General features: G+C 48.5%; 1 protein-coding gene and 1 long non-coding RNA gene across 6 annotated transcripts in view; one reads left to right on the plus strand and one right to left on the minus strand.

The window, feature by feature from the left end:
* LOC116418715 overlaps positions 1-8,304 on the plus strand; it is a 12,550-nt gene extending 4,246 nt beyond the window's left edge. The window contains exons 2-3 of the long non-coding RNA XR_004228849.1: positions 6,465-6,597; positions 7,811-8,304. This is a non-coding gene — a long non-coding RNA (uncharacterized LOC116418715). The remainder of the gene's footprint in view (positions 1-6,464; positions 6,598-7,810) is intronic.
* The window catches only part of LOC116418714 (transmembrane protein 40-like), an 11,450-nt gene continuing 6,325 nt past the window's right edge, over positions 7,155-12,279 (minus strand). For 2 of the 5 annotated variants that reach the window (XM_031935200.1, XM_031935198.1), the window contains 7 exons: positions 10,742-10,777; positions 10,325-10,357; positions 9,893-9,940; positions 8,971-9,042; positions 8,784-8,858; positions 8,067-8,129; positions 7,155-7,313 (listed from right to left, as the gene is read on the minus strand). In XM_031935200.1, coding sequence (XP_031791060.1) covers positions 7,294-7,313; positions 8,067-8,129; positions 8,784-8,858; positions 8,971-9,042; positions 9,893-9,940; positions 10,325-10,357; positions 10,742-10,777 — 347 coding nt within the window. In that variant the 3' untranslated portion in view covers positions 7,155-7,293. The remainder of the gene's footprint in view (positions 7,314-8,066; positions 8,130-8,783; positions 8,859-8,970; positions 9,043-9,892; positions 9,941-10,324; positions 10,358-10,741; positions 10,778-12,279) is intronic. The other 3 variants (XM_031935199.1, XM_031935201.1, XM_031935202.1) reach the window with 3 other exon arrangements.

Consider the following 12,279-nt stretch of genomic DNA (forward strand, 5'->3'; position numbering starts at 1 on the left):
TTTTTTTTTTTTTTTTTTTTTTTTTTGAGACGGAGTCTTGCTCTGTCACCCAGGCTGGAGTACAGTGGCCAGATCTCAGCTCACTGCAAGCTCCGCCTCCCGGGTTCTCGCCATTCTCCTGCCTCAGCCTCCCGAGTAGCTGGGACTACAGGCGCCAGCCTCCTCGCCCGGCTAGCTTTTTGTATTTTTTAGTAGAGACGGGGTTTCACCGTGTTAGCCAGGATGATCTCGAACTCCTGACCTCGTGATCCGCCCGTCTCGGCCTCCCAAAGTGCTGGGATTACAGGCTTGAGCCACCGCGCCCGGCCTGAGTCCCTATTTTCAATTCTTCTAATTTTTTTTTTTTTTTTTTGGCAGTCTTGCTCTGTCGCCCAGGCTGGAGTGCAGTGGCGTGATCTCTGGCCTGGCCAACATGGTAAAACCCCGTCTCTCCTAAAAATACACAAAAATTAGTCGGGCGTGGTGGCTCGTGCCTATAATCCCAGCACTTTAGGAGGCTGAGGCAGGCAGATCACTCGAGGCCAGGAGTTTGAGACCAGCCTGGCCAACATGGTGAAATCCTGTCTCTATGAAAAATACAAAAAAATTAGCTGGGCATGATGGCAGGTCCCTGTAATCTCAGCTCCGCGGGAGGCTGAGGCCAGAGAATCACTTGAACCTGGGAGGTGGAGGTTGCAGTGAGCCGAGATTGTGCCATTGCACTGCAGCCTGGGAGACAAGAGTAAAACTCAGCTCAAAAAAAAGAAATAGGCAATTACTCTGCTGAGTGTTAGGAACTCCAACCACTGGGAAAGCCCAGGGGGCCGATGGTGAGCATACACCTCAAGTCACACTGTGGATTAGACCTTTGGAATGTCTTCAAGCTTACCCTTCCTTTCTTTTCCTGTGTCCCCCCTGCCTCTAATCTCACCCCATTAGTCTGAGTCCTCTGAGAAGGAAATGCCAGGATGAGATTAAATTGTGCAAGGATTTTATTAAAGAAAACACGTGTAGTGGGGAAACAGGGAGGGAAATGAGAGGATTGGGATGTAAGTCCAGCCCCAGGTGAGGAAGAGAGGGAAAGAGGGTTGGGTAGAAGGGTCCTAGTTGGCCATGCAGTCTAAGGAGGGTTTGGCGGGGTGTTGGGGAGTCCTTAAGCCAAAGTCTGCTCAGAGAAATCCCATGTCTCCTAGGAATGGGCCTGCCTTAGCACCCTGCTCATGGCAAAGTCATCAGGTGGGGGCATCTCAAGGCAACTGTGTCCTTGCTGCAAACAGAGCACTGCAGTGCTTGCTCAGTTAGGATCCCTAGAGCTGGAGGCCTGTGAGGCTCATTCTTGTCCTGCCACAGCCCCCACAGGGCTACCAGAGGAGTGCAGTGATCTTTCTGAAGTGCAGTCTCACTATGCCATTTTTCTGCTCAAATGCCTTCCAAGGCTCCACGTTGTCCTTATTGTCCTTAGGCTAATGTTCTCAGCTCTTTTGTTTGTTTGTTTGTTATTTGTTGTTGTTGTTGAGACGGAGTCTCTGCTCTGTCTCCCAGGCTGGAGTGCAGTGGCGCGATCTCAGCTCACTGCAAGCTCCACCTCCCAGGTTCACGCCATTCTCCTCCCTCAGCCTCCCAAGTGGCTGGGACTACAGGTGCCCGCCACCATGCCCAGCTAATTTTTTGCATTTTTTTAGTAGAGATGGGGTTTCACCATGTTAGCCAGGATGGTCTCAATCTCCTGACCTCGTGATCCACCTGCATGGCCTCCCAAAGTGCTGGGATTACAGGCGTGAGCCACTGGGCCTGGCCTGTTCTCAGCTCTTTATCTCAGGTGTCAAGGTCCTGCTGGGGGAGGGGAGCAATTTACCTGTGTGCTCTCTTGCCCACCTGTCCTGAGCCCTACTCCCACCTTGGATGCCTCAACTACACTGGTCTAATCCCTTGTTGCTCTAAGACGTACTATTCTTTTTTTTTTTTTTTTTTAAGACAGAGTTTCGCTCTTGTCGCCCAGGCTGGAGTGCAAAGGCACGATCTTGGCTCACTGTAACCTCCACCTCCCGTGTTCAAGCGATTATCCTCCCTCAGCCTCCCAAAGTAGCTTGGATTACAGGCACCTGCCACCATACCCAGATAAATTTTTTCCAATTTTAGTTGAGACAGGGTTTCACCATATTGGCCAGGCTGGTCTTGAACTCCTGACCTCAGTGATCTACCTGCCTCAGCCTGCCAAAGTGCTGGGATTACAGATGTGAGCCACCGCACCCAGCTGTGCTATCCTCTTTTATTCCTCCACACCTTTGCCCATGCTGTGGGCCTCTGCCTGGATAGCCCTTCCCTACATCTCCCAGCTCCAGTGTTAAGTGCTTCCCTCAGATTCCTAGGTTTAGTCAGCAGTGTCCCTTCACTCCTCCATCTGTGGTACAGGCCCAGATCCTCTGGAGTAGACAGAAGATTCCAGGGGCTGTGTCGGGAGAACAGGATAAACAACCTCCACAGTCCTCTCAGACTTCTCTTGAAGGGACAGATATCTCTTCAAGTCCCTTTGGGGCATATGCACAGAAGTATATGTGCAGAAGTATTAGTTTGAAGGCTGATAATATACCATGCTTTGATTATTCATTCACCCATTGATGGACACTTGTGCTTCCCCTTTTTGGCTACTGTAAATAATGCTGCTGTGAAAATGGGTGTACCGATATCCCTTCAAGTCCCCTTTGGGTATATGTGCAGAAGTAGAACTGCTGGATCATATGGTAATTCTATTTTTAGTTCTTTGAGGAATCACTATACTGTTTTCCATAGCAGAAGTTGAAATTAAATTTAAAAAAATCTTCCCGGCACAAGCTGACTTGTATGGTTTTGAAATCCATATTCTCGCCCTCCCTCTACTGTGATCAAAGCAGAAATCTAGCACACAGCATCCAGGACAGCCAAAGACCAAAGCCCATCCCCTTCCACATCACCTCCTCCTCACCCCTCCACTTTTCAACACTGCCTTCCTGGGCTCAAGATTCAATGCTTTATTTTTAGCCCACACGTTGGACTGGGGCTCCAGGAATGCACTTGATGCCTGAGGTGTAACCAGACGCCTGCGTGCACCACTTTTAGCTCCTGTCTTTAGCTTGACACGATAAAAAGCCTTCAACAAAGCAAGCAGCTGTAAGCTTGTGGGCTGCAGGCCTGATACAGTTTTATTTAACCACTAATAATTTGAAATTAAAAAAAAAAAAAAGTGGTCCATGTAAGGTGGCCTGTAATCCCAGCACTTTGAGAGGCCAAGGGTGGGCGGATCACCTGAGGTCAAGAGTTCAAGATTAGCCTGGCCAACATGGTGAAATCCTGTCTCTACTAAAAAAAAAAAAAAAAAAAAAAAAAAAGCCAGGAATGGTGGCAGTTGCCTGCAGTCCCAGCTACTCGGGAGGCTGAGGCATGAGAATCCCTTGACTCTGGGAGGCAGAGGTTTGCAGATCGTGCCACTGCACTCCAGCCCAGGCAACAGAGTGAGACTCCATCAAAAAAAAAAAAAAAAAAGTATAATAGACATAACATAAAATTAATCACCATAACCATTTTTAAGTGTACAGTTCAGTGGCATTAAATACTTTCACAGTGTTGTGCAATTATCACAACCATCCATATCCAGAGCTTTTTTCATCTTCCCAAACTGACACTCTGTTTGGGAACCAATGTTTGGGAGCATTAAACACTAACTCTCATTCCCTGTCCCGCAGCCTCCGGCACCCACCATTCCACTTTCTGTCTCTATCAATCTGACTACCCTAGGTACCTCATATATGTGGAATCATAACTGTATTTGTCCTTTTAACGTAATGTTCTCAAGGTTTATCTGTGTGGTAGCATGTGTCAGAATTTTTTTTTTATTTTTAATTTTTTTTAGAGACAGAGTCTTACTCAGTCACCCACACTGGAGTGCAGTAGCATGATCATGGCTCATTGCAGCCTCCAATTCCTGGGCTCAAGTGATCCTCCCACCTTAGCCTCCTAAGTAGCTAGGACCACAGGCATGTGCCACCATGCTTGGCTAATGCTTTTATGTTTTGCATAAGTGGAGTATTACTGTGTTGCCCAGCCTGGTGTTAAACTCCTAGGCTCAAATGATCCTCCTACCTCAGCCTCCCAAAGTGCTGAGATTACTGGCATGAGCCAATATGCCTGGCCAGAATTTCCATTTTTTTCCCCTTTGATTTTTGTTTTATTGTGAAGTCTCAAATAATTTCCCTTTTTAAAAGCTGGTAATATACCATGCTTTGTTTATTCATTCACGCATTGATGGACACTTGTGCTTCCCCTTTTTGGCTACTGGAAATAATGCTGCTGTGAAAATGGGTGTACAGATATCCCTTCAAGTCCCTTTTTAGCATATGCACAGAAGTAGAACTGCTGGATCATATGGTAATTCAATTTTTAGTTCTTTGAGGAATCACTATACTGTTTTCCATGGCAGAAGTGGAAATAAAAAAAATAGTTGCCAAACTCTAGATTTGGGGCTTCTGCTAAGAAACTGGAGATCTGACCCCAGTGGTCTTGCACTTGTAGAACCAGCCTCCTCAGGCCCCTCAGAGATACCTCCCCAGCTGAGCAGTGCCTTTTCCCCAGAGGTCTGGGTCCCAGCTCTGGAGGACCCTCTCTCAATCTTCTCATACTTTATTTATTTATTTATTTATTTACTTACTTACTTACTTACTGAGACAGAGTCTTGCTCTGTTGCCCAGGTTGGAGTGTGTGGCATGATCTCGGCTCACTGCAGCCTCCACCTCCCAGGTTCAAGTGATTCTCCTGCAGCAGCCTTCCGAGTAGCTGGGATTACAGGCGCCCACCACCAAGCCTGGCTAATTTTTGTATTTTTAGTAGAGACGGGGTTTCACCCTGTTGGCCACGCTGGTCTCGAACTCCTGACTGCAGGTGATCGGCCCGCCTGGGCCTCCCAAAGTGCTGGGATTATAGACTGAGCCACCACACCTGGCCTCTCACTTCTAATAGCGCCAACCTCTTTCCTTTTTCCCTCTAGCCCTAGGCAGTTCCCTCAGTTACACTTTGTGATACCACGGTCCCTTTTTGTCTTTCCAGTAGTCCTGCACCTGGTTAACATGTCCCCTCTATTACATTCTCTCTGTTAAAGCACCTGGTGTGGTTTTCGTTCTCTTGGCTGACAGATCCCACTCAGCTGGTGTTCTCACCTGAAATTGTTAGACAGCAGCTGCCCACTTTGGTCAGGTATATGCTCTTCTGTTCCCCTATTCCTGCTCCCTACTTTTTTCATTTTTATTTTTTTGATACAGGGTCTCACTCTGTCTCCCACGCTGGAGTGCAGTGGTATGATCATGGCTCACTGCAGCCTTGACTTCCTAGGCTCCAGCGATTCTCCCACTCCAGCCTCCTGAGTAGCTAGGTCCATAGGTACACACCACCACACTCCTGAGCTCAAGCAATCCACCTACCTTGGCCTCCTAAAGTATTGGGCTTATAGGTGTGAGCCACTGCGCTCAGCCCCCGTTTTTCTACATCTTGCTGACTCTGCCTGCTTGACCCTAAGGGGATCTGATTTGTGGTCCTGTCTACTGTAATAACGCCCATTGACTGAGCATGACCTATGTGCCAGAGTCTGTGCATAAGACTTTACGTAAGTATCTCATGCAGTTCTCAACATAACACCATAAGGTGGGCACTGTTATGCTCCCCACTGTACAGATGAGAACACTGAGGCTGGGAGAGGGGAGGACTTGACCAAAATCACAGCCAGGGCCAGCCTCGGTGGCTCACGCCTGTAATCCTAGCTCTTTGGGAGGCCAAGGTGGGTGGATCACCCGAGGTCAGGAGTTCGAGACCAGCCTGGCCAATATGGTGAAAACCCATCTCTACTAAAAATACAAAAATTAGCTGGGCATGGTGGTAGGTACCCATAATCCTAGCTACTCAGGAGGCTGAGGCAGGAGAATCACTTGACTGTGACAGGTGGAGGCTGAAGTGAGCTGAGATTGCACCACTTCACTCCAGCCTGGGAGAAAGAGCAAAACTCTGTCTCGAGAAAAAAAAAAAAAAAAAAAAAAAACACCTAATTTTTTTTTTTTTTTTTAAGGAGAGATAGGGTTTCACCATATTGGCCAGGCTGGTCTTGAACGCCTGACCTTGTGATCCACCCGCCTCGGCCTCCCAAAATGCTGGGATTATAGGCATGAGCCACCGCACCTGGCCAGAAGTTACCTTTCTGAGTTTTGAGAACAGCATGTCTGTGACCATCAAGAACTCAGTTCAAGTTCAGGAGATCTATCATATAGCATGGTGATCATAGTTAATAACAATGTATTGTATACTTGCAAATTGCTGACAGTAGGTTTTTACTGTTCTCATCATAAAATATGGTATGTGAGGTGATACATATGTTAATTAGTTTGATTTAGCCATTCCACATATTTCAAAACATGTTGTACACTACAAACATATGCAATTTTTATTTGTCTTTTTTTTTTTAATTTTAGAGAAAGGGTCTTGCTCTGTCGCCCAGACTGGAGTGCAGTGGCTTGATCGTGGAGTGGAGTGACTGCTGGAGCCCTGAACTCCTGGGCTCAAGCAGTCCTCCTGCCTCAGCCTCTTGAGTAGCTGGAACTGCAGGTATGTACAGGTATATACCACCACATTTGGTCATTAACAAATGAAACAAAAATTGTAGAGATAGGGGTCTCACTATGTTGCCCAGGCTGGTCTTGAGCTCTTAGCTTCAAGCGACCCTTAGCCTGAGCCTCCCAAAGTGCTAGGATTACAGGTGTGAGCCCCCATGCCTGGCTGCCATTTTGTTTCTGATGATCATTTTCCTGCCTTTTTTGGGGGGGGTGGAAAAAAATGGTTTTAGTCCCCAGCATCGTACCTGCATCAGGTTCACCAAGGGACACCAGACTGGTGGCTCCCTGCCTCAGGGCAGTGGACTATCTATCTCTCCCGGGATGGCTCGGTAGCACCTAAGAGTGTACCCGGATAGCCTGGGATTTGAGAAAAACCATGACCCAGACAGATCACAGCTTGCAGAGCCCATGGTCTCTTGCTATCTTCTGAGAGCAGTGACCTCCCAGAATCTTCCTGTTGGTCCAGGTACTGTGAAGGCTCAGGTCCCACACCCACCCTCTGCCTTCCATCCTGGCAGCTGGGTTGCACAGCAGTACATTCAGACCACATGGAAGGAAAAACGTTCTTTTTATTGGTCTGGCTTGCTCTCCTGCGCATCTCTCAGAATGCCGGTCTGTCCTTGTGGGCTCAGGTGTCACAGTGGTGGTCACAGTGGGGCCTGCCTCTGCTGCCCGCCTGGCAGTGGCCTCAGTCAGTCTTCCTGAACCCTGGAAGGCAAAGGCCACAAGATGGCATGGGATTCTGAAGGCAGCCAGGCTTCATCCCCACCATCACCTCAGATGCCCAAGTACCCCTCACAGCTGGCATGATGTAGTCACCTCAGAAGCCATGGGTCTCAATGACCCACTGTCATAATAGCTAGTTTTCTTTTTCTTTATTACATGGATTAAAGGAGACAGATATTTCCCCAGCACAGCCACTTGGCCTCTCCATTCTGAGACATAAGGTGGTCACAGAGCTGTCAGTCAAGAAAGACGACATGCTTTCGCCCAGCCCAGCCACTGAAGCTGTGTGACTGTGGGCGAGTCACTCCACCTCTCTGAGCCTCAGTTTCCTATTGGTCAAGTGTAGCATTGCTAAAGCCTACCTCCCCAATTGCTATTAGGCAAGTACAGCCATGGAGGAGATAGTGTTTGGGGAAGTGTAAAGTTCTATAAGAGAATGAAGACTAACCAGACCATTTTTCTACTGTTTCACACTTCAGGCCTTTGCATCCATTCCTCACTTGATCTTCACAACACACTTGTGCAGTAGAAAAGTATCACACCTATTTTCCAGTTGAGGAAGCCAAGGCTACATGGCTCATCCAGGGTCACAGAGCTAGTAAACTGGCAGAGGTAGGACTCGAACCTGGGTCCTCTGCCTCCGGGCTGTGTTCTTTCCTGTATGCTAAGTCTCCTTCTAAATGAAGACCCTGCTAGGGAGAAAAAGAGTGAACACAGGAAGACTTTAAAAGTTACCTGTCAGCCTGAACTTCTGGAAGAGGGGGATGAAGCCTTGCAGGATGCTGTGGATGCGGTACACTGCTCAGAAGCAAAGAAAAAAGTGAGTTAAGTTTGTACCCCCACAAGGGATACCTGGTCACCATTGGACAAGGACCTAACTCATGCAAACAAAGCTCTGATGGCGGAATTTCAGGCAGCAGGTTAAGCTTAGATAATGGTACTAGAGTTATTATTACTGAAAACAACAACCGTGAACAGCAGGAATAGTGGCAGGAAACTCACTTGCCAAATTCAGTTCCCAACTCCATTAACTAACTTGTTTTCAGTATCTGGCTAGTTCTATTTTGTTTGCCACTTTTATCTTTTTATTTTATAGACAGAGTCTTGCTATGTTGCCCAGGCTGAACAAATTCCTGGGCTCAAGCGATCCTCTTGCCCCAATCTCCTGAGTAACTGGAATCATGGGCATGTGCCCTGGGCCCGGCCTGTTTGCCACTTTAAACTGTTGCTGTTGCATTGTATGGAGCTGCCCATTTTTCCCACAGGGTTTTGCCAGTGACCTTACATTGACCTTGAAAGTGGTCAGGAAGAAAACATGAGCATAAGGAAAATTTTTTTTTAAGTGTACATTGTGACTCTCTGGTCCACACTTGAATGAGTATGAAATTGAATATTTCTACCCACTACCCCTCCAAGAGACTGTGTGTGTGTACATGCTGGGGAGGGGCTTACCTAGTCCAAAGTAGATGCCAACGGTTTCCAGGGAGGCAAAGGTGAGCAGGCCGACCCCAAGAGACATGAACCAGTCTGGAAGGGCAGTGAGGGAGGGAATGGTCAGCTTCCAGGTCTTGACGCCCCTGCCCCCTGCACCCCCCCCCCGTGCCATTCCCCTTGTGCATTCCCCAGGGCACCCCCCTACCTGCATAATAGTGATAACACACCAGCAAGGCCCCGATGGCAAAACACAGGAGGACAAAATGGAAAAACTCATCTGTGAAGGCAGGGGTGGGGAATCAACATCTGCTGCTTTCTCTCTTTTTTTGGGGAGAGGAGACAAGGTCTTGCTGTGTCACCGAGGGTGGAGTGCAGTTGTGAGATCACAGCTCATTGCAACCTTGAAGTCCTAGGCTTAAGCAATTCTCCTGCTTCAGCCTCACACGTAGCGAGGCCTACAGGTGCATGCCATCACACCCAGAACATTTTTAAATTTTTAGTAGAGACAAGGTCTCGCTATGTTGCCCAGGTTGGTCTTGAACTCCTGGCCTCAAGCAATCCTCTCATCTCGGCCTCCTAAAGTATTGGGATTACAGTTGTGAGCCAGCATGTCTGACCTTTTTTTTTTTTTTAATTACAAAAAGTCTCTGTGCTCAGCGCCATGGACTTTCCTCTTGCCCTACCCTTCCTCCTAGAAGTCCCCATGGATTCCAGGCCTGGAGCAGGGAGGTTACTCCCATTTTCACTGCTCCTTTCCCAGAGTCTGGTCTAATCTAACCTTACAACTCTCTCAGCTCAGCTGACCTCCAGCTCCCCATCCTGGCCACAAGGCCTGGAAGGCATTTACCATCCTAGTGACTGTGCATAGCAGAAAGAGCAGAGGACCAGGGCTCAAGCTCAGGCCACACCACTCACAAGCTGTAAGGCCGCTCCCCAGCCTGGAACCTCAGTTTTCATATCTGCAAAATGGGAACCATTGTCCCACCCTGTTGAGTTGATTCTGAGCTGAGTAATATGTAAACTGCAGGGTATACGACAGAGGTGGGTAATGATTGCTACTGTGCTATTTCACCCCTAGAAATCCAGCCAGACAGGAAAAAGCAGGTCTGCTACACCAAGTTCCTTACCATCTTTCTTTATATTCAGTCTTCTTAACTGAGAGGCCTCCACTTCTCCTTAGGAACAAGAGAGAGATGAGTGTTTAACTTTGATGCAGGACGGCAGGTGGGATTTTCCCTTCCCTACCTCATTGAGAATTAATATCCTGAGTACTTCTTCCTGGGTCAGAGGGCACTCACTGCAGGATCAGTCGAGCAAAACTGTGAAGATGGGGGTGCTGTCCTCGGAACCCCCACTGACTTCCTCCTCCTTCCTCAGGCCTGAGTCTGCCTTCCGTTCCATTTCCCCTGCACTGGAGATCCCCCTTCTGAATCATAGTGACATTGGCTGGCAACAGTCCCTGCTGGGACTAACCCACACTCTCAGGCTGTCTGAAGTCCCAACCCATCGTCTGGAATCAGCACCCACTCTGGCTCTCCTATCTGAGCTTGTGTATTTACCACTTGCTGGGTCAGAGCCTCTCCTTCGGAGTCCTGGAAACGAGAAACTCAACATTAGTGCCCAACCCTGCTTGGGGTGCCGTAACAGGTGCCTCCACCCTGGGGAAGGCTATAGGTGACCTAAAAAAACGTCCCCATGGAATTCTGCAGCCCCCAAAGATCCTCCTTTCTATTGATGGCTGTTTGGTTGTAATCTCCTTGGGTCTTGCTGGGACAGCTTTCCAAGCTCCCCAGGCTCCCTGCTTCATGCCACAGCTGGCCCAGCCCGCTTGATGAGCCTAGGCTCAGTGGACCTGGGGCTCCTGTTTCTCACAGTCAGATACCTCAACAGGAGCTGGCTCTCTTAGGGGAGGGGTGATGCCTAGACCTGGCTCAACACCAGCACCAACAACCTCTCTCCCCTAACTGAACACTCACCTGATTCCCCAGAGGGTACCACCTCTCCTGGAGCATCTGCACAGAAAGGAAATCAGTGATCATATACCCATGATCCTCTGGGGAGGGAGAAGTCATGCTTCAGGGAAGGTGGATCCTGCTGGGAGACTTTCCACTTTACCTGGAGTGTGCCAGGTAGGGAATGGAGCCGGCTGGAGGGTTCCTTTTCCAACTAAAGGGGCTGTCAATTTCCCCAGAGAAGCCAGGTTTTCAGGGAAACTTCCTAATTACAAAAAAGTTTGGGCCGGGCACGGCGGCTCACGCCTGTAATCCCAACACTTTGGGAGGCTGAGGTGGGCGGATCACGAGGTCAAGAGATTGAGACCATTCTGGCTAACATGGTGAAACCCTGTCTCTACTAAAAATACAAAAATTAGCTGGGCATGGTAGCGAGCGCCTATAGTCCCAGCTACTTGGGAGGCTGAGGCAGGATAATCGCTCAAACCCCGGAGGCAGAGGTTGCAGTGAGCTGAGATCACACCACTGCACTCCGGCCTGGCGACAGAGTGAGACTCTGTCTCAAAAAAAAAAAAAAAAAAAAAAAAAGGTTTGGCAACTCTTGAATCAAAATTCCATTGCTTGGGAGACATGACATTATTTTATGTACTACCATGTAAGAAAAGCCCTTGACAGTTATAAATGTAAGTTGCTAGTGATTTTTTTTTTTTTTTTGAGATGAAGTCTCGCTCTGTCCCCCAGGCTGGAGTGCAGTGGCGCGATCTCTGCTCACTGCAGGCTCCGCCTCCCGGGTTCACACCATTCTCCTGCCTCAGCCTCCTGAGTTGCTGGGACTGCAGGCGCCCACCACGACGCCCGGCTAATTTTTTTGTATTTTTAGTACAGATGGGGTTTCACCGTGTTAGCCAGGATGGTCTCCATCTCCTGACTTCATGATCCACCCGCCTCGGCCTCCCAAAGTGCTGGGATTACAGGTGTGAGCCACTGCGCCCAGCCGCCAATGATTTTTTAAAATAGAGATAGGGTCTTGCTATGTTGTCCAGCCTGGTCTTGAACTCCTGGGCTCAAGCAATCCTCCCACCTTGGCCTCCCAAAGTGCTGGGATTATAGTCATGAACTACCATGCCTAACTTTGCCAGTGATTTTTAAGATGCATCCTGATTTCAGAAATATTCAAACGTGAAAAAAATGTGGTGTAGAATTGATGAAATATATTTACATTCATAATTTTATTTTTAAAATTTATTTATTTAAGGCCGGGCGCGGTGGCTCAAGCCTGTAATCCCAGCACTTTGGGAGGCCGAGACGGGCGGATCACGAGGTCAGGAGATTGAGACCATCCTGGCTAACATGGTGAAACCCCGTCTCTACTAAAAAATACAAAAAACTAGCCGGGCGAGGTGGTGGGCGCCTGTAGTCCCAGCTACTCAGGAGGCTGAGGCAGGAGAATGGCGTGGACCTGGGAAGCAGAGCTTGCAGTGAGCTGCGATCCGGCCACTGCACTCCAGCCCAGGCGACAGAGCGAGACTCAGCCTCAAAAAAAAAAAAAAAAAAAAAAAAAA

This window comes from Piliocolobus tephrosceles, chromosome 2 (genome assembly GCF_002776525.5).
Source record: "Piliocolobus tephrosceles isolate RC106 chromosome 2, ASM277652v3, whole genome shotgun sequence".
NCBI lineage: Eukaryota > Metazoa > Chordata > Mammalia > Primates > Cercopithecidae > Piliocolobus > Piliocolobus tephrosceles.